This window comes from Lissotriton helveticus, chromosome 6, assembly GCF_964261635.1.
Source record: "Lissotriton helveticus chromosome 6, aLisHel1.1, whole genome shotgun sequence".
NCBI classification, from domain to species: Eukaryota; Metazoa; Chordata; class Amphibia; order Caudata; family Salamandridae; genus Lissotriton; species Lissotriton helveticus.
The window spans coordinates 1,087,069,426-1,087,087,635 of record NC_136067.1 but is presented as its reverse complement, the minus strand read 5'-3'; the positions used below and the strand labels follow the sequence as shown (position 1 = coordinate 1,087,087,635).

Sequence of the window (18,210 nt, the reverse complement as noted above, 5' to 3'; positions counted from 1 at the left end):
CCCTGTCTGGCCAGTTGGCATACTCGGGCGTTGTCGCTTTTACACCATGGTCCACCATTTGGCTGCTTTCAGCGGAGTAACCCAAATCCAGACAGGCTGGTGTTTCTCAACAGCTGGGATGGCTGGGAAAGAGTCAGTCACACGCCATCTGCTCATCAGGCGCCCCCTAGCAGTCTGCTAGAAGCAACCCGACCTAGTCACAGCCCTGCCAGGCGTTTTCAAGGATGCGACCCTGATATGTGACTAACGAGTTCCCAGCCCCACTGGCCTTTTAGTGGCCGCCGGCGATCATGGCATGTAAAGGGCGGCTCTGGCCCAGCTCTACTCTCCGAAGCAGAGTGGATCAGTGTTTACAGCGCATCAATCGAATGAACACTAAGTAAGGCATCCTCAGACACCACACCATACAGCAGCATGGAAACATATGGCGCCTACAATTTCCCCTTCTTTCCCGTTTTTCTGTAGTGCTGCACACCTACGTTTCTTACTACTATTAGCTCTGGTGAATGTTGGCTCCGGGCTCTGTAGATTGCTTCGTGGTGACAGTTGTTAAATGCCAACGTGTGCCATTAAATGACAAATACCATACGTTTTAAATTGGCATTTTTTCATTATAATTGTGGGTATAGAGATGCCTAGATTTGGTTTATAGTGTGTGTGTGGGCGCGCGCTCGTGTGAGAGAGCAGGGTTCCGAGGGAATGGGGAAGTGTGAAAGGCTATATATTACATAATATAGTATATATTACATAAAAAGATGTGAAAGGGTATATATTACATACAAAGATGCGCTCAGGTGGAAGGGTGTGTGAGTGAGCTTGAATAAAATGAAAAAAAAGTGAGTTTGTGAGAAAGTGTGTAAGCGGGACAGAGGAAAGCGTGACAGTGAATGTAAACGATGAAATGTGCGCGAGAGGAAGAAAGATTAAACCGTGAGAGAAAACGCCCTGACAGCAAGAGAATCGGCAGCATCAGCGTGTATATGTGTGGGTCACCCTGGAGAAGAATAACATGCTAACCTAACTCTGAAGATGTTTTATATTATGTTCCGAAAATGTAATTTTTCTTTCTAATTCTGCCATTGGTTGAAATCGCAAATGCATTAAAATGAGGCTACCCCTGAAGATGATGCCAATAATTTTAATTGAGGACACTATTTATGCGGATTAAGAGGTTGGAAACCATTGTTTGTACGATAATAAAACAGTGTAATTCACATATAAATATATTTTACATGGTTGTCTGGCTGTAGAACAGAGTTCGAGTCTCGGCAGGGACGCTCAACAGCCTGTGATTCTGAGCAAATCACTTAATCTGCCTGTGCATAACAAAATTAGTGTGTACGTGTGTAAAGCAACTGGTGATTATTTTTTTATTTATTTATGCAATTTTATATAGCGCGGACTTTCGTAGGCAATGTTCTTCACTTAAGCTATAGTTCGTGTCACGCTTGCTACGTGACTGGGAACCTGGGCGGACAAACTGGGTTCTGGAGGAGTGGGTAGGAGGGTGGTCAGAGGGGCTGGTCACGTGAGAGTGGGTGGGAGGGTGGGCTGAGGGCTTGCCACAATCCGAAGGGCCAGGGACAACAAACATGTAGGCAAGGGAGTGGCATTGAGGAACATCTGGCAGCGCGGAGGGTTGAGGCCCAGCGACTCCCAAAACAGATAAGGTTCTTGCGGGTACGATCCGGTGAGGTAAAAAGAGGAAGAGCAGGAGGAGGCAAGGCGGAGGGGCTGGCACGGTGTCATGTCAGCAGTCGTCTCAGTCTCCTAATCTTGGAATTCCCTGGAAATGGCACGACTTTGTTGCCCGAAGAAGTGTGTGGGGGGGGGGGGGGGGCGGGGTGGGAGGTTCTTGTTTCTAAATAGAGGCCAAGGATTGAATGGTCTGGATATACTCATATTTGCCCCTCGTGCTCATAACTTGGAGGCAACTAGGGCAAACCCAGCGCGCAGGAAGAGTGCGTGTACCAAGACTGAATAAAAAAAAAAAAGGGTGGGGGTGGGGGTGGGGGTGTTCGTCTCTTTCCCCATCCCATAAACACCTCCAAAGCAGGATCCGCAGGACACTGGAAATGTCCGCCCCCATAGACCGTAAAGACTACGAACGTCTGTCGGGGACCTATGGGTGGTTCTTCTCGAGGCCCTGTGACTGTCTGCAAGAAGCCCCCTGTCTAATACTATTGTTAAATGATGTCCAGACGAGTTGTCAAACTTCAATGCTACTGGTGACACCGCCGGTTTGTGTGCGCCTACACGTCTGTGTGAGCTCCTGCCCGGTGACTGCTCGTGTATGACCATGTCCATGTGTGTTTGTTGTGACTGCTCTGACTATCTTCGTTGATGGGAACAGGAAGCGTAAGGGATTTATCCCCTCCCCCCCTAGATTTTGGAGTGGAGGGGACACACGGTAGAAGTTTAGGTCGACAGAAAAACTGCGCACTTCCACTGTTGACATCCGCATGGGATGACGGCCCTGCTGCTTTCCACCTGCTGACCGGCCTAAGGCTTCAGACAGGGTCGGATTTATTCTCTGGGGCTCGAGGACAAATTCCCGAGGTCAGATGTAGGTGTTGTTTGTCAGGTCTGGGGCAGGGTCCCCATTTAGCACATTGTCATTCTCCATAGAATGCGTCTCCTTCTATCCTGGGCCAAGGGCCCAGCATGGAGGACTCTGCCCTGCTTCTGTGTAGGAGTTCACATCCTCCTGGCAAAGGGAGGTGCTGGGGGCTATTGGAGTTCCTCTTTGATAAGGTGATGCATCTTTTTCATGCAACTCACCTCAAATACAGACATACATGGGAAAGCAAACCTGCTCCATACCTGTTTGACACTTAATGGAACTGCTTTGCTTTGTCAACAAATGCCCCGAGCAACGTGTTTGTGACAGTGAGTGCAGAGTGACAGTGAGTGCAGAGTGACAGTGAGTGCAGAGTGACAGTGAGTGCAGAGTGACAGTGAGTGCAGAGTGACAGTGAGTGCAGAGTGACAGTGAGTGCAGAGTGACAGTGAGTGCGAGAGCGACAGTGAGTGCGAGAGCGACAGTGTGTGCAGAGTGCGTGCAAGAGTGACAGTGTGTGCAAGAGTGAGTGAGTGCAATGACAGTGAGTGCAGAGTGAGTGCAGAGTGAGTGTGAGTGCCTGTGAGTGCGAGAGCGACAGTGAGTGCAGAGTGAGTGCGAGAGCGACAGAGAGTGCAGAGTGAGAGCGAGTGCAGAGTGAGTGCGAGAGCGACAGTGAGTGCAGAGTGAGTGCGAGAGTGAGAGTGCGAGAGTGAGAGTGCAGAGTGACAGTGAGTGCAGAGTGACAGTGAGTGCAGAGTGACAGTGAGTGCAGAGTGACAGTGAGTGCAGAGTGACAGTGAGTGCAGAGTGACAGTGAGTGCAGAGTGACAGTGAGTGCAGAGTGACAGTGAGTGCAGAGTGACAGTGAGTGCAGAGTGACAGTGAGTGCAGAGTGACAGTGAGTGCAGAGTGACAGTGAGTGCAGAGTGACAGTGAGTGCAGAGTGACAGTGAGTGCAGAGTGACAGTGAGTGCAGAGTGACAGTGAGTGCAGAGTGACAGTGAGTGCAGAGTGACAGTGAGTGCAGACTGACTGCAGAGTGACAGTGACTGCAGAGTGACAGTGACTGCAGAGTGACAGTGACTGCAGAGTGACAGTGACTGCAGAGTGACTGCAGAGTGACAGTGACTGCAGAGTGACTGCAGAGTGACAGTGACTGCAGAGTGACAGTGACTGCAGTGTGTGAGTGTGCAGGGTGCACATTGTGTGAGTTTGCAGGGTGAGCAGTGTGTGAATGTGTAGGGGAAGTGTGTGAGTGTGCAGGAAACAAACACTCAAACTAAGTCCACCACACACTACTGCATATACTAGTGAATACAGTCATCTCTTTATACAGAAAAAATGAGTTATATTTAGAGAGGTCGGAGTGGGACACAGTGGGTGGATGGATGCATGATGGATGGATGTATGCATGATGCATGGATGTATGGGTGGATGCATGGATGGGTTGTTGGTTGGATGGGTTGGTGGATTGCATAAATTGTTGAGGGATTGGCTGTATATATGCATCTATCCATCCACCTATCCATACACCCATCCATACACCCATCCATGCATGCACCCATCCATGCATCCACCAACTCATCCATGCAAGCATTACAACAACAGCCCGCACCTCTCCTTCGTCTCTCCTCGCCCCCCTTCCCTGAGCCCGCAGCTCTCCTTCGTCTCTCCTCTCCCCCCTTCCCTGAGCCCGCAGCTCTCCTTCGTCTCTCCTCGCCCCCCCTTCCCTGAGCCCGCAGCTCTCCTTCGTCTCTCCTCTCCCCCCTTCCCTGAGCCCGCAGCTCTCCTTCGTCTCTCCTCGCCCCCCCTTCCCTGAGCCCGCAGCTCTCCTTCGTCTCTCCTCTCCCCCCTTCCCTGAGCCCGCAGCTCTCCTTCGTCTCTCCTCGCCCCCCTTCCCTGAGCCCGCATCTCTCCTTCGTCTCTCCTCTCCCCCCTTCCCTGTGCCCTGCCCTGCTATTGTAAATGACAATGCCATTTATTTATGTTAAAAAAAACATAAATAAAAAAAAATGTCAAGAGCAATGCCAATAGCTCTAACTTTAACAAAGGCAAAACCATTGCATTGTAAATGCTTGTTTAAATTCTGATGGGATTCCGGAATTGACATCGTATGTAGCATGCAATGCCTGGATTGCCCATTTTTCTAATATCTTTAACCCGAATGGAAAGCCCCTAGAAACCTCGGTACTGGAGGTCTCAGTCTGGTTGCCTCTACCACTGGGAATTACCCTGGAGGAGGTTTATGAAGGCCTGTCTAATAGTAAAGGAGGCAAAGCCCCTGGCCCTGATGGAGTCCCTATAGATCTTCTCAAATCTGAGATGCATCTGTGGGCACCCATTCTGGTCAGGGTCTTTAATGCTGCAGCTGAGGGATGCCCACCACTATCTTGGGGCCAGTCGGTCATCATTCCCATATTTAAGAAAGGCAGTAAATCGGAGGCAGGTAATTATCGCCCCATCTCCTTACTTGATGCCTCAGTAAAGGTGATGAGCCGAATTATGCTGCAGAGGCTAGAAACCTGGGCAACTGAAAGGGAAATTCTAACTAGGGTCCAATATGGTTTCAGGAAAGGCATGGGGACACTAGAACAATGTGTAAACTTAGATCTTTTAATTAATAAATACACTAAAGTAAAAGAAGGGAACCTGTTTTTATGTTTTGCGGACTTGAGTAGTGCGTTCGACCTAGTTGATCATTGTATACTATGGCAGGTCCTGATAGATGCGGGAGCTCCAAAGGAGATTGTACATTTTTTGGCTAGGCTATACGAGAGACTGTCATGCAAGGTGCGCTATGGCTCCTTAGGTGAATGTACCCCTTTCTTTAAAGTTTCAAGAGGCATCCGACAGGGTTGTGTTCTGGCACCCCTTTTGTTTTCTCTTTTTATCAATCAAATTGATTTTATTTTGTGTCAGACCCCTGCAGATGCTCCATTGATTGGAGGCAAACCGGTGCCAATTTTATTGTATGCGGATGACGCTGTATTATTATCCCGCACACAGATTGGCCTACAGCGCCTCATTGATAGATTTATGACATTTATAGAGAGTAGGAAGCTACTTGTAAATAAATCTAAAACCTTTGCAATGCCTGCGGGATGAAAGTCAAGAAATCTAACTCCACCTTTTTTATTGATAAGGACAAAATGTCAATAGTAAAAACGTTTTGCTATTTAGGAATCACCTTTGCCAATAACGGGTCATGGCAACCTGAGTTTGATAATATCAGTTTAAAAACGAAGAGATCCACTAACAGCATCTTCAGATTCTCACGCAAACTTGGGGTGAGGAGCATTAAAGATATGATGACCATTTATAATGTAAAATGTGTGTCCTCAGCCCTATATGGAGCAGGGGTTTGGGGACATTGTGTTGGACCTAATGTACAGAAAGATGAAAATAAGTTCCTTAGGAAACTGTTATGTGTTCCACCCTCAGCATCAGTGGATTTGATCCATGAAGAAGTGGGCATAGAATTTATTTCAGATCTGGCAGCATTACGCCCTTTGCTACTCTGGCGTTCTATTTGGGCCAAGCCGGAAACCGGATTCACCCAGGAGATAATTCTTGACTGTCTCAGATTGGATCATTTTACACAAATATCCTGGCTTAAGTATATATATCATTGGTTTCTCCTCCTCTTTCAGTTCGACACTTTTCTTGACCCCAAATTCGTGGTTAAATTTCAAAAAAAGTCATCAAACAAAGGTTTTTAAGCTATAAAAAAGAAGGTCGTGCAAAGGTGTCTGGAAAGCTGCAAACTGTGATGTTTTACTGGGACCTTAATTTACCTATTGGTTTCCAACCTTATCTTTCTGATGTTACCCGTAATTCTCACCGGTTTGTTTTAACTCGCCTAAGATTGGGTATCGTTCACCACCTTGTTGCATTCCCTACAATGAATTCTAGATCCGCTTTAGCATGCCCTTGTGACAATGTCTCTCGCCAGAGCTGTTGTCATTTCTTATTGTTTTGTAAATGTTATTACTTTCTTAGGATTACATATTTAAAACCCATCTTTTTAAGATTCAAAGTTCGCTCTACTAAGAATGCTTTACATTTGCTTAGCTCCTTAGAGAACCTGGATATTTGCTTCTTTGTAGCAACATATATATTAAAATGTACAGCTGCCAGGAAAGCCATAATTTTATGAGTTTTTTATGATATCCCGGACTTAGTCCCGTTCCATTATGGCTCCCTGTCTGTACATTTTACTAGATATACAGCTGCCAGGATAACCATAGTTCTACGATATCTCGGATTGTGTTTTGTCCTATCTGGTTTCCTGTCTGTATATCTATTCACTTACTCACTTATTTATTTATTTATGCATAACTTATTGTATGTACAATGTATTTTACATATTCTTTTAAATCTGGTCAATCAGCTTCTTGTACTGTATATATTCATGGTTGGCCTTATCGTGCTCTAGAATTTTCCGCTTATTTTGAATTTGATGGTTCTCTTCTGATTGTTTTAATTGACATGTCCCTGATGCCTTACTTTTTAGCAATGATTGTTATATTTGTATGTGTTTTGCTTGTATGATTTGTGTCACAAATCGAATAAAGCTTATGGACTTGGACTTGGTCTCGGACTGCAAGGAATGCAGACCTGTTGAATGCAGGAGGCGAAAAGAAAGGATGGAACTGATCAGAGCTGTGTGTGGAAAGACATTTATTACTAAACAGTTCTTGAAAGGGTTAGATGACAGTACAGATTATGGAAGGGCTGGGAACAGCATTCACGCTCTGTGTTTGTGCACAAGATAATGACAATTCATGCAGTGACCCCAAACATGTCCGCCACTGTATGTCTTTGGACCTTTGCTTCACATCAGAGAGGGGAATGTCTCATTTCGTAAAAAGTGGGTCCGAGAGCTACCTCGTGCTGCCAAGTGATTGTACGGTGCATATGGAGTTTCTTATCCAATTACAGACCTGACTGACCAAAATCCAAATATTTGAATTAAATACTTAAATATCATTTATATGTTTAGCTATTGTCGTCATGATAGAACCGTCTTCTAAGATATAGACTTATTTATTCACATTCGTTTGTTAAATAAGAAAAGTTCAGAAGCCCAAAGACTCTCTGAGGAATGTGCCACCACCTCATGCCAGGATTGCCGAGTTTCAACGTTGCCTACCCTACATTCCACCTCATGCCTTTCTTCCACCACCCAGTAATTCCCGTCTCTTTACCTCACTTTGGCAGATTCTATGTCATCCCTGCTTTGTCCCTTTATCACTGTCTTCCTTTTTCTTTCTCCTTCTTTCTTTCCCCTTTTCTGCCTTTCTATCTCCTGGTCTGGGTCAAAGTCTAATGAGGAAAAGTAAGTCGTGGTCGCCAAAAATGAGCGCTGGTGCCCACCAACTGCACAAGTTAAATAGTGGCTCAATGGGCTACGAACCACTTCTAAGTGCTACCTCACATGATGCATCCCCCATGTATAATATATGCAACAGATATCAGTTCTCTGTGTCTCGATAGACTGAGCAGGCTTGAAGGGCCCTTTCTTAAACTACAGGGAGTGATGATAGATAGGCGGTCCGAAGGGGCTGCATTCCACAGGGGCGAGGAGGCAGTGTGCTCAGTCAAAGGCCTTGAGGGGTGCTGGGTTTAGTTCGGACCTAGAAATATGAACATGCAGAGTCAGAATGGAGGAATCTGAGAAACCACAAGCCACTGTCTATCTTTGGGCAGCACGTACATTTTTACTTTTATTGGTAGAAAAAGCCATATTTCACTTTTCTTGAGTGTGGACTGACTGGCACTGTCAGATGCTAATTTGAATAATCTTTTCCCAGGCCACTTACTCTGGGGGCAAAAGAAAATAGGCACAACAGGTTTCTCATTTAGGGTGACGTAGTCCGAGTACATAAATATGTCACTGGCGAGAAGCTGACCAATCAGAAGGCAGCACTAAGCATCACTATTGGCAGCAAACTCCGACCCATCCGCTATATGCCCAATCATATTGTATGACCTTCTGTTATTGGGCATTGGATGTTTTTTTTTTTAGGCCAAAGCTGCCACCTTTGGAGCTGGAGAATAAGGTTTGAGTCCCGATGTCGGCTCAACATCCTGCGATTCTGGGTAAATCGCAATCTTCCTGTGCCTACAAAAAATGAATTTGACCATTGAGTAATGTGACTGATACTAATTTAAAGTGCTCCAATGCCTTTGGGCTGAGTCTGTGCTACATACAACTTAAAAAAGACAAGCATTTGCAATGCAACAGGCCTCGCATTATTAAAGTTTGAGCTATTGGCATTGCTAAATAATGCAACACCAATAGCTCAAACTTTAATAATGCGAGACCTATTGCATTGCAAATGCTTGTTGGCAATTGTAGCTTCTTTAACGAGCATCTATGCCGCCCTCCTCTCCAGATTAGATCAACTAGGGTCCCATTCAAGAAAAAAGAATTTCTGTGGCAGACACATTGGCATTGTTGCTAATATATACCATAACCTCAGTAATACCTTGGTTTTAGAAAATGCAATTCTGCCTTTCACTGACAGAGGGAGTTTCTTCAAAAATTTAGCCGATTCTTTAGATTTTCATGATGTAATCGTCTATCAGAATAGCTTCATTATAAGGCATCTAGACACCTAGGTACCTGAATGTAGCAAGCTCCTATCTCAGGCAGCGTAGGGAGACCATCTTTTTGTCTCTTGAGTAAGGGCCCACTCGGGGATACATCTACTGAATACTTATGTGTTTTTTTTGGTCTGTAGTAAAACTTGCATTGATGACATTTTATTATTTGAAAAATGTTCTTTATGGACCTCTCAAAACTCTCAGCTTCATGTTTAAATACATATAGTTGGAAGGTGCTGTTGCAAACCTAGTGGGTTTGACTTTGGCCACAAAACTTAATATGATGGAATTATTCTTTTATAGGTGTGCTGGAGTATGCAGCTATGAAGGAAGAGGGGGCCTGTGTTCTATACGTCTTAGTGAGCCGCTACTCAAGCTAAGACCACGGAAAGATCTTGTGGAGGTAACTTCGTTTGCACCTGAATTTGTTAAAAATAAAATAAGGCCATATATTTTGTTGGGTACGTGAACCGTGCACGATCTGAATGTTTCTATGAAATGAAATCACTTGTTTTGCAAGCTACCTCTTATGCCCTTTTATAGCACAACATGCATGCCGGATGATGACCACAAAAGGCGCGCATAACCGTCAAGATTGTTGGTCTTTCCTACTTCGCACTATTGGAAAACAGCAGTTGCGGCTGTGTTTTTTTTAGGGGGACATTGGAGATCTGATTTGTGGAATCTTATCAGATTAGTTAGATAATAAAAGGAATACTTTGTTAAATGGATCATTGCACAAGAAATTGAACAGCCGGACTACTTTTGAATTAAACATCTATCAATCTAGAGCTTTCCTTTTCCGTGTCTTTGAGTCTGAATCTGCAGAAATGTGTAGTAAAGTTTGTTTAAAAGTAAATAATTTCTTTGAGTTTATAATGTAAGGGCACTCCTTCACTGAACTGCAAAAAACGTTTCTGCTTACAATTCTCGTTTGGGATAATTTGCATCAATCGAATACATATTGTGCTGTTGAAACCATTTTTTAGGTTTCGCCTCGCCGAAAGGCTGCGCAGCAGACTTTCTGCGCAAGGCGAAAGCTTATGTCTAGAGATGTGTACTCATGTCCCGCCCCTCTGTTCCATTGGCTAGCTCCATAAATGGAGGCTAGCCATTGGAACAGAGATCTGTCCGTCAATTGCGGAGCAGATTCGGGGGCGTTCCGGCCATTTTTACTCATCCTGCCCCTTTGACAACGTCATTGCGGTGGTGGGCGGTTCCTATTTTTTTTTTGAGGGGGGGGGGAGGTTTGTTTTGGTCATTGCAGGCCGACCGCCGCCGGAAGAAGTCCAGGTGAGTGCTTTTTCTTGCCGTTTCCGCCCCCCCTCCCGCTGTCCGTGCCTTTCCTGCCCCCCCTCCCGCTGTCCGTGCCTTTCCTGCCCCCTCCCGCTGTCCGTGCCTTTCCCGTCCCCCCTCCCGCTGTCCGTGCCTTTCCCTGTCCCCCCTCCCGCTGTCCGTGCCTTTCCCGTCCCCCCTCCCGCTCTCCGTGGCTTTCCCGTCCCCCCTCCCGCTCTCCGTGGCTTTCCCGTCCCCCCTCCTTGCCTATATGTAAAACGACCAGCTTCCAGCAGTAACGTTAATTATTTCAAGGTGAAAGACTGGTATTTTTGCTTTTCTCCAGCGAGTTGTGTAAGGAATTACGACTATGCCGCCTGCATTTCATTCAATGAATGCATTCACCTCCCCACCCATTGATTCATTTATTCATCGCAGACATCAGCGAGATGTCGGTGTCTACGAGGGGTAATGAACACATTTGCCGTCCATGTGAAATCTTTTTCAGGGAAGTAGGGAATTGAACACTTGCCAGTTGATCGCGCTTATTTTCAGCCGTGGTCTCACAAGATTCTGGATTTTACTCTTTTCACAAGATTCTGGAGTTTATTATTTTTAAGTACATTTTTTACAGCGCTTGAAACTCCCAGGCGGAAGCTTCGAAGCGATGCTGCGGTCACGGGAACGTGAACGGAGGGGACCGCAGAGAGGTACAAACGGTACCACAGGTCCGGGATCACCAGTGAAGCTGCAGATAAAATACATTTTGGCTACTACGAGATGCCAAGTGGCAATCAGAGCGAATTGTTTGATTTGTTGCACCTGGCAGGAGCGGCACACACCATTGTGATGTCAAAGTCTGTTCGTGCAGATAGAGCCCTGGTAACAGAAATGTACGGACCCTTGTAGCTGTGGGGACAGAGGCGGCTTAACACTGCAGGAATGCGTTTTATGTCCACCCTGCAACAATTAAAACCGGTGGCCGGCTCCTGCGGTCTAAAATATACAGTAAGCCTGAGGAACAGTGGGGGATTCAGATCGGCAGAAATCGGGTGTTTGGGATCGACATGACATCGGAATATTAAATGCATTAAACAAATAATAGAAACACAGAAAGGTGCTGTCCATTGAAAACATGCCACACAAAAAATCAATAAACAAAGTTGTTGTGAGACTTTGGGGAGCGTTGATGAATTGTTAAAAAGGAAAATGATAGTTCGAAAAATATAATAAAAGGGAAGCCAACTGTGTAGATAAGGTGCTGTCTGGGGGAAGTGGGCATGCCCTGAGCTGTTATTTCGCTAGCAATGTGTTAGTTGGCCTTCTGTTTTAGTGGTTGGATGTCCTACAGTTACGCTAGGAAACATGAAAGACCCAGCTCTGAAGAGAAAAAATACTGTCACCCTGAACATAAGTGATTAAAACGTGATTTTCCCATGCGCCTATCTTCTCTGGGTGTGAGGGTGTTTGCTGTGGGAGGAGGGGGATAACCGTTCCCTTGTAGTGGGATCAGTAAATTAGCGAGGGGGAGGGGGGTACTGAACGGATTTCTTTAGCCATAAAGGGAGTCCCTGAGATGGGGAAGGGGGGAGCCTTGTATGAGCCCCACTCCCAGCAGTAAACGCCCCCCTCTGTGAGGAGTATGGGTGCCCTCGCATTAAGATGTATACATGCTCTCAATGTTAGATATACTTGTGCCCTCTAGTGACTAGGTTTAGGTGTGGTGCACAAGAGACGTGTGCTCTCATTATGACGAGCATAAGCATGCTCACTGTCTCATGCCTGGACTGGTACATGTTCTCTCGCCGTAAGGTGTCTAGGGGGTATCCTTATAAGATGCACGTGCAAATGCTATAGGTCTCGCATTTGCGAGAGATTAAGCTATTGGCATTGTAAATGACAATGCCATTTATTTATTTTCAAAACCAACACATTAATAAAAAAGGCAATCACACAAGAAATATCAGGACAGGGAACAATTAAAGGGAACAAAAAAAAGGGCTTAGGCAAGAGCTTAACGTTCTGTAAACTTGTTAATCGCACAGTTTTGAATATAAAACAGAATATTGACACCTTCACACTTTTAAAGGGCAAATAAATCATTCCATGTGTGTAAGGTGCTCATAGTTTTCAATGGCGTTTCGATCCGTTTAACACATTCTACGGATCTCATCAGGACATTTAATGTATGCCTAATAGTAAAGCAGCCTCATTTGCCAAGAGGGAAGCCAAGGGGTTCAAGGCTTATTGTGTACCCGATCACAGGAATTTCCGGGCGGGCTGTTGCTGTGACCTGTTGGGATCAGCTTGGATTCGATTCCGGTTAGCGATGTGCTTGTGTAAGACTGAGGAAGGGCCAAGGTTTAGTCAGTCAAAGAAAGTCAGGCGGACCACAACCAGGAATATAGGGACGTTCAAGATAGTCAGGTACGATAACCGATAGTAAGGATGCAGTACTGCTCAGTCATGTTAAGCTCTTGCCTAAGCCCTTTTGTTTGTTCCCTTTAATTGTTCCCTGTCCTGATATTTCTTGTGTGATTGACTGGGTACAGGCTTGTGCCCTGTCTTGTATGTTGTGTGTTATTCATCTTTTACATTGACTGAAAAGTAAATTCCAAGACCTCTGCCCGGCTGGGCATGTCGCTTTCAAATATAGCAACGACTTTGTCTATATTTATTGATTGAGCATTATTATTTGTAAGGGACCACTGTTGCCTTAATAATATTGACTCCCAAGGTCCCTTGCCGACTTCTTTGTGTTCCCTTGTTGTTTTAAAAAAACAAACCAAGTTAGACAAGCCACAGGGAACACCCAACAGGCGCTTCAAAAAAGTATTCTCAACCACCTGTAAAACGTCAGAGGAGACAGGCCCCCATATTTCTCTCCCATAGGAGGCTAAAGCTACACTCTTGGCTTGGTAGATTTTCAACAAGGCGGCGCTAGGTCTATTTCCTTTAAAGGCAAAGTTAACAAGCGTTTGCAATGCAATGGGTCTCGCATTAGGAAAGTTTGAGCTATTGGTATTGTAAATGACATTTTTTATTTGTTTTGTTTTTGAAAATAGCGAAATTAATAACTTTGTCATTTACAATGGCAATAGTTATAACTTTCGCAAATGTGACACCTATCACATTTGTAATGCAATATGTGTTGTATTTACGTGACTTACATGTATTGATATTACAAATAACAATGGCTTTTAATTTTTTTAAATAATTAATACTTAAATAAAAGTTACTGTAATTTATAGTGGTAATAGCTTAAACTTTTGTAAATAACTTTTGTGAAGATTATGTTCAGTGTATTTTATTTTGACGAAAATCCAAGAACAGAAGTGAAATATTAACATCTTTTTGTCACATTTGTAATAAAGCTTGAAACATTAAGAGAACATATTTTAACCAGTTGTTGTTGAATGGTAGTACAGACTGATGTTGTGGTGGCGGTGAGTGATTTTGTGATGGCGAACGAGTAATGCTGTGGCATTCAGTGATGCTGTGGTAGCCTTGTGCAAGAGAGTACTGTCCTTTCAAAGCTTAGTACCAAAATATATAGATATAGATGGAGAAAGAGGGGGACAGAGACAGAGAGACAGAGAGACAGAGACAGAGAGACAGAGACAGAGAGACAGAGACAGAGAGACAGAGACAGAGAGACAGAGACAGAGAGACAGAGAGACAGAGACAGAGAGACAGAGACAGAGAGACAGAGACAGAGAGACAGAGACAGAGAGACAGAGACAGAGAGACAGAGACAGAGAGACAGAGACAGAGAGACAGAGACAGAGAGACAGAGAGACAGAGAGACAGAGACAGAGACAGAGACAGAGAGACAGAGACAGAGAGACAGAGACAGAGAGACAGAGACAGAGAGACAGAGACAGAGAGACAGAGAGACAGAGAGACAGAGAGACAGAGAGACAGAGAGACAGAGACAGAGACAGAGAGACAGAGAGACAGAGACAGAGAGACAGAGACAGAGAGACAGAGAGACAGAGACAGAGAGACAGAGACAGAGAGACAGAGACAGAGACAGAGACAGAGAGACAGAGACAGAGACAGAGACAGAGAGACAGAGACAGAGACAGAGAGACAGAGACAGAGACAGAGACAGAGAGACACAGAGACAGAGAGACACAGAGACACAGAGACAGAGAGACACAGAGACAGAGAGACAGAGAGACAGAGAGACAGAGAGACAGAGAGACAGAGAGACAGAGAGACACAGACAGACACAGACAGAGACAGACAGAGAGACAGACAGAGAGACAGAGACAGACAGAGACAGACAGAGACAGACAGAGACAGACAGACAGAGACAGACAGAGACAGAGACAGACAGAGACAGACAGAGAGACAGACAGAGAGAGAGAGAGAGAGAGAGAGAGAGAGAGAGAGAGAGAGAGAGAGAGAGAGAGAGCGCACGAAAGAAGAAGAGGGAGAAAAAAGAGAGAGAGGGAGAGAAAATACTTTTCATGTCCCATTAGAGGGCAAAAACGCTATACCCAGAAAGCCCATAGCCGCCATACTTATTTCCGGATATTTTGAAAGCTGCAAGTCAGAGACATTTCATTCCTCTCCCAAGATCGGCATAAAGGGTGTTTTGTAGACTTGCTGCAGATCCTTCTAAAGAGGCCGCACACCTAGTGCCTCAGATGTTTAGGAACACCCTTTGCAGAGGCTTATCACAGTCCTCAGAGTGACTGGTGAGCACATGACAGCACTTCCAAGTGTTTAAAAGATGGATGTGGGGGCGACGTGCACAGAGCACTTTCTCTGAACACTGCACCAACAAGGGAAGGGCGCATTTGACCAACAAGCATTTTTGCTGCCATTTTTTGGGGGTGGGGAGAATTGGCCGTGTATAATCTAATCGGATTCACCTCGATGGTTGAGGATATGTAGAACATCAAAATATAGGTTATCTTCGTACTGTCACAAGGCTCGCATGGTGAGGAAAAGGAACAAGTAAATAAAAATCGCAGAGAGTTGAATAAACGGATAAAGTGTTGCACTGGATGCATTCCCATACAAAACCAATGGGAAATTGGAACTGAATGAGATTGGTAAAAAGTTCTCACTGAAGAGCTGGTCAATCAGAGGGGCGTGGCAGCATAAAACAATGCCTTCAAAAATCCATAAAGAGTCTGTGTGATGGTTTCTGGGTGCAATCGTGCCTTTTCCGTGCAGGTGTTAAATGTCAGTACCCGCCTCCTGCTATTTTTCATCATCAGACTAGGACTCCGAGAAAGAGAGAGAAAGCCAGAAAGTGAAGAAAGATAGGAAGTCACTGACAAAAAGAAAACAAGATGACAAACCTCCTGCTCGTCAGCTTTCTGGTGGGTTGTCTAGGCAGTCCTGCTGGCTCCCTTGCATGTGTTTGAAGTTTCACAAGCTCGTCTTTGTTGCTAGCTTGGCCCATTATCAGTAATCACATAATATAGATCGCATTCATAGATATCGAATTGCTTCCTTTTATGAACTCCAGCCAGCTGGAGACCAGGCTTACTTTACCTCAAAAGTAGGTAATTGCTCAAACTTGCGTTTAGGAGGTGCAATATAAATGTTAGAAGATGTTGGGGTGGATGTGAACAAAACGTGAAGCGCGGTGTTTGACTATACCACACTTCAAGTTTTAGACAGCATAGCAATGGAGAACAATTCAGACCCTTTTTTTTTTTAATTCATATGAAGCAAAATGTTTGGAGTTAAACTTTAACTGATTGTCCTCTGGGGGAAACATTAATTAAGAAGCATGTCTCTGTGTGTTTTGTGCTCTCCTGGCGCCTCGGTCTGTTTACTGTTCACACGTGCAATTTACAAGGCATTCATCAAGGAGGATGGCTCTGTCTGCCTTGTGGCCCAGTGGCGCCAGTTTCCAGCTAACACTTGCTAATTAAGCATTATAGCTGTGTAAAGCAAAGACCAAACAACCCCGCCTTGTTGTTTCAAAATATATAGAGCTCGTGCAATTTGCAACTTACATTGCACTTTCTAGCCACAATTCCAAAATGCACGCGCTGTATATATTTTAAAACAATAACAGAGTAATGTTTAACTAATAACGAAAAATGTGTAAGCTGGAGAGCAGGCTGACTTTCCTGAAACAGTACGTCATGCTACAGAATTCTGTTTAGGAGGTATTCCCGGCTTGTTGTTTCAAAATATAGAAAGCGCGTGTTTTTTTGCAATTTACATTGCACCTCTTGACTCGATTTTAAAAAAAGCACGCGCCGTATATATTTCGAAACAACAAGCCGGTAATGTTTGACTAGCAACTAAACAATGTGTAAGCTGGAGACCAGGCTTACTTTACCTCAAAAGTAGGTCATTGCTCAAACTTGCGTTTAGGAGGTGCAATATAAATGTTGGGGTGGAAGTGAACAAAACGTGAAGCGCGGTGTTGGACTATACCGCACTTCAAGTTTTAGACAGCATAGCGCTACCAACGCTTGCCTATTTTAACAATTCCTAAAACCAGCGACGCTCAGGAGCAAGCAGCAAGGGAATGGTTGAGAATGGAGGAGGTGTGGGGCGATGAGAGGCACGGACAGGACAGCAAGTATTTAACAGCGGGAGGGGGTTGATTGGGGGACGGGGGAGAAACCAGCTGCTGAGCGTGTTCTGCAAGGCAGAGGGAGACTTTTGTTTGCTTTTTGACTAGCTTGTATCTTTGAGGGACAAATAGTTTATAAAGTGCCAACAGGAGTAACTTTGCATGAGGCACATAAAGTGAAATGACTGTGCACAGTACAGACACACGCAATACACAAAAAAAAAATTTCCCTATGAGAAAAAAAAAAGTGCGGGAGGGACGCAGAAAGGAAAGGCACAAGATGACCCCTGTAAAAAAAAAAAAAAGCTGTAATAGAAAACGGCGCGATGCGTGGGCAAAGAGGAGGCAGGCGCTGGAGAGGGAGGGGGTGGGCTGCCTGCAACTCGAGCGACCATAGGGAGAGGGGGGGGGAGGGCTGCCTACTAATGCGTGTGGCAACAGAGAGTGGCACGCGCTGGGAAAGCTCTTGGCATTGCTGTGGACAGCAAGCATTTAACAGCGGGAGGGGGGTTGATTAGGGGACCGGGGAGAAACCAGCTGCTGAGCGTGTTCGGGAAGGCAGAGGGAGACTTTTGTTTGCTTTTTGACTAGCTTGTATCTTTGAGGGAGAAATAGTTTATAAAGCGCCAACAGGAGTAACTTCGCATGAGGCGCATAAAGTGAAATGACTGTGCACAGTACAGACAAACGCAATACAAGAAAATAATTTTTCCCTTTGAAAAAATAAACAGTGCGGGAGGGACAGCAGAAAGGAAAGGCATGCCAGATTCTGGAGAGGGGTGTGGGGCTGTCTTTCTGAGGTCCTGGGGTGGGAACTCCCACGCACAGCACGATTGGGTTTGCTGCATGTGATGGAAGGGGTTGGGGGAACAGGTATAAGAGGAATCGGTTCTGGTGTGGAAGAAGGGATTAGATCTCTGCATGGGACTAGAGCAGCCGATCTTTGTGGCCCGGGGCTGCCCGCGAAAGCACTATCAGATCTGAAAGAGGTGGGCTAATTACAGGGGCCTGTGGCTGGAATCTCCGATAGAGCGGGAGGCTACTGTGGGGTTTATATGATGAGCCACGATAGAGTATGTATGTAAATTTTGGACTGAGACCTAATTTGCAGATCAGGGGAGACAGTGTTGTGTGGGGGGGGGGAGTTGGGGGTAGAGGGAGGGGGGGGGGGGAATTAACATTGTTCAGTTTGATATTGTTGCCTGAC

At 45.3% G+C, this 18,210-nt stretch overlaps 1 protein-coding gene across 1 annotated transcript in view; it reads left to right on the top strand.

The window, feature by feature from the left end:
* Window positions 1-18,210, top strand: part of SPRTN (SprT-like N-terminal domain) — a 320,234-nt gene that overhangs the window by 155,037 nt on the left and 146,987 nt on the right. The window contains exon 2 of the mRNA XM_078648742.1: window positions 9,476-9,575. Within this exon, the coding sequence (XP_078504868.1) occupies window positions 9,476-9,575 (100 nt within the window). The remainder of the gene's footprint in view (window positions 1-9,475; window positions 9,576-18,210) is intronic.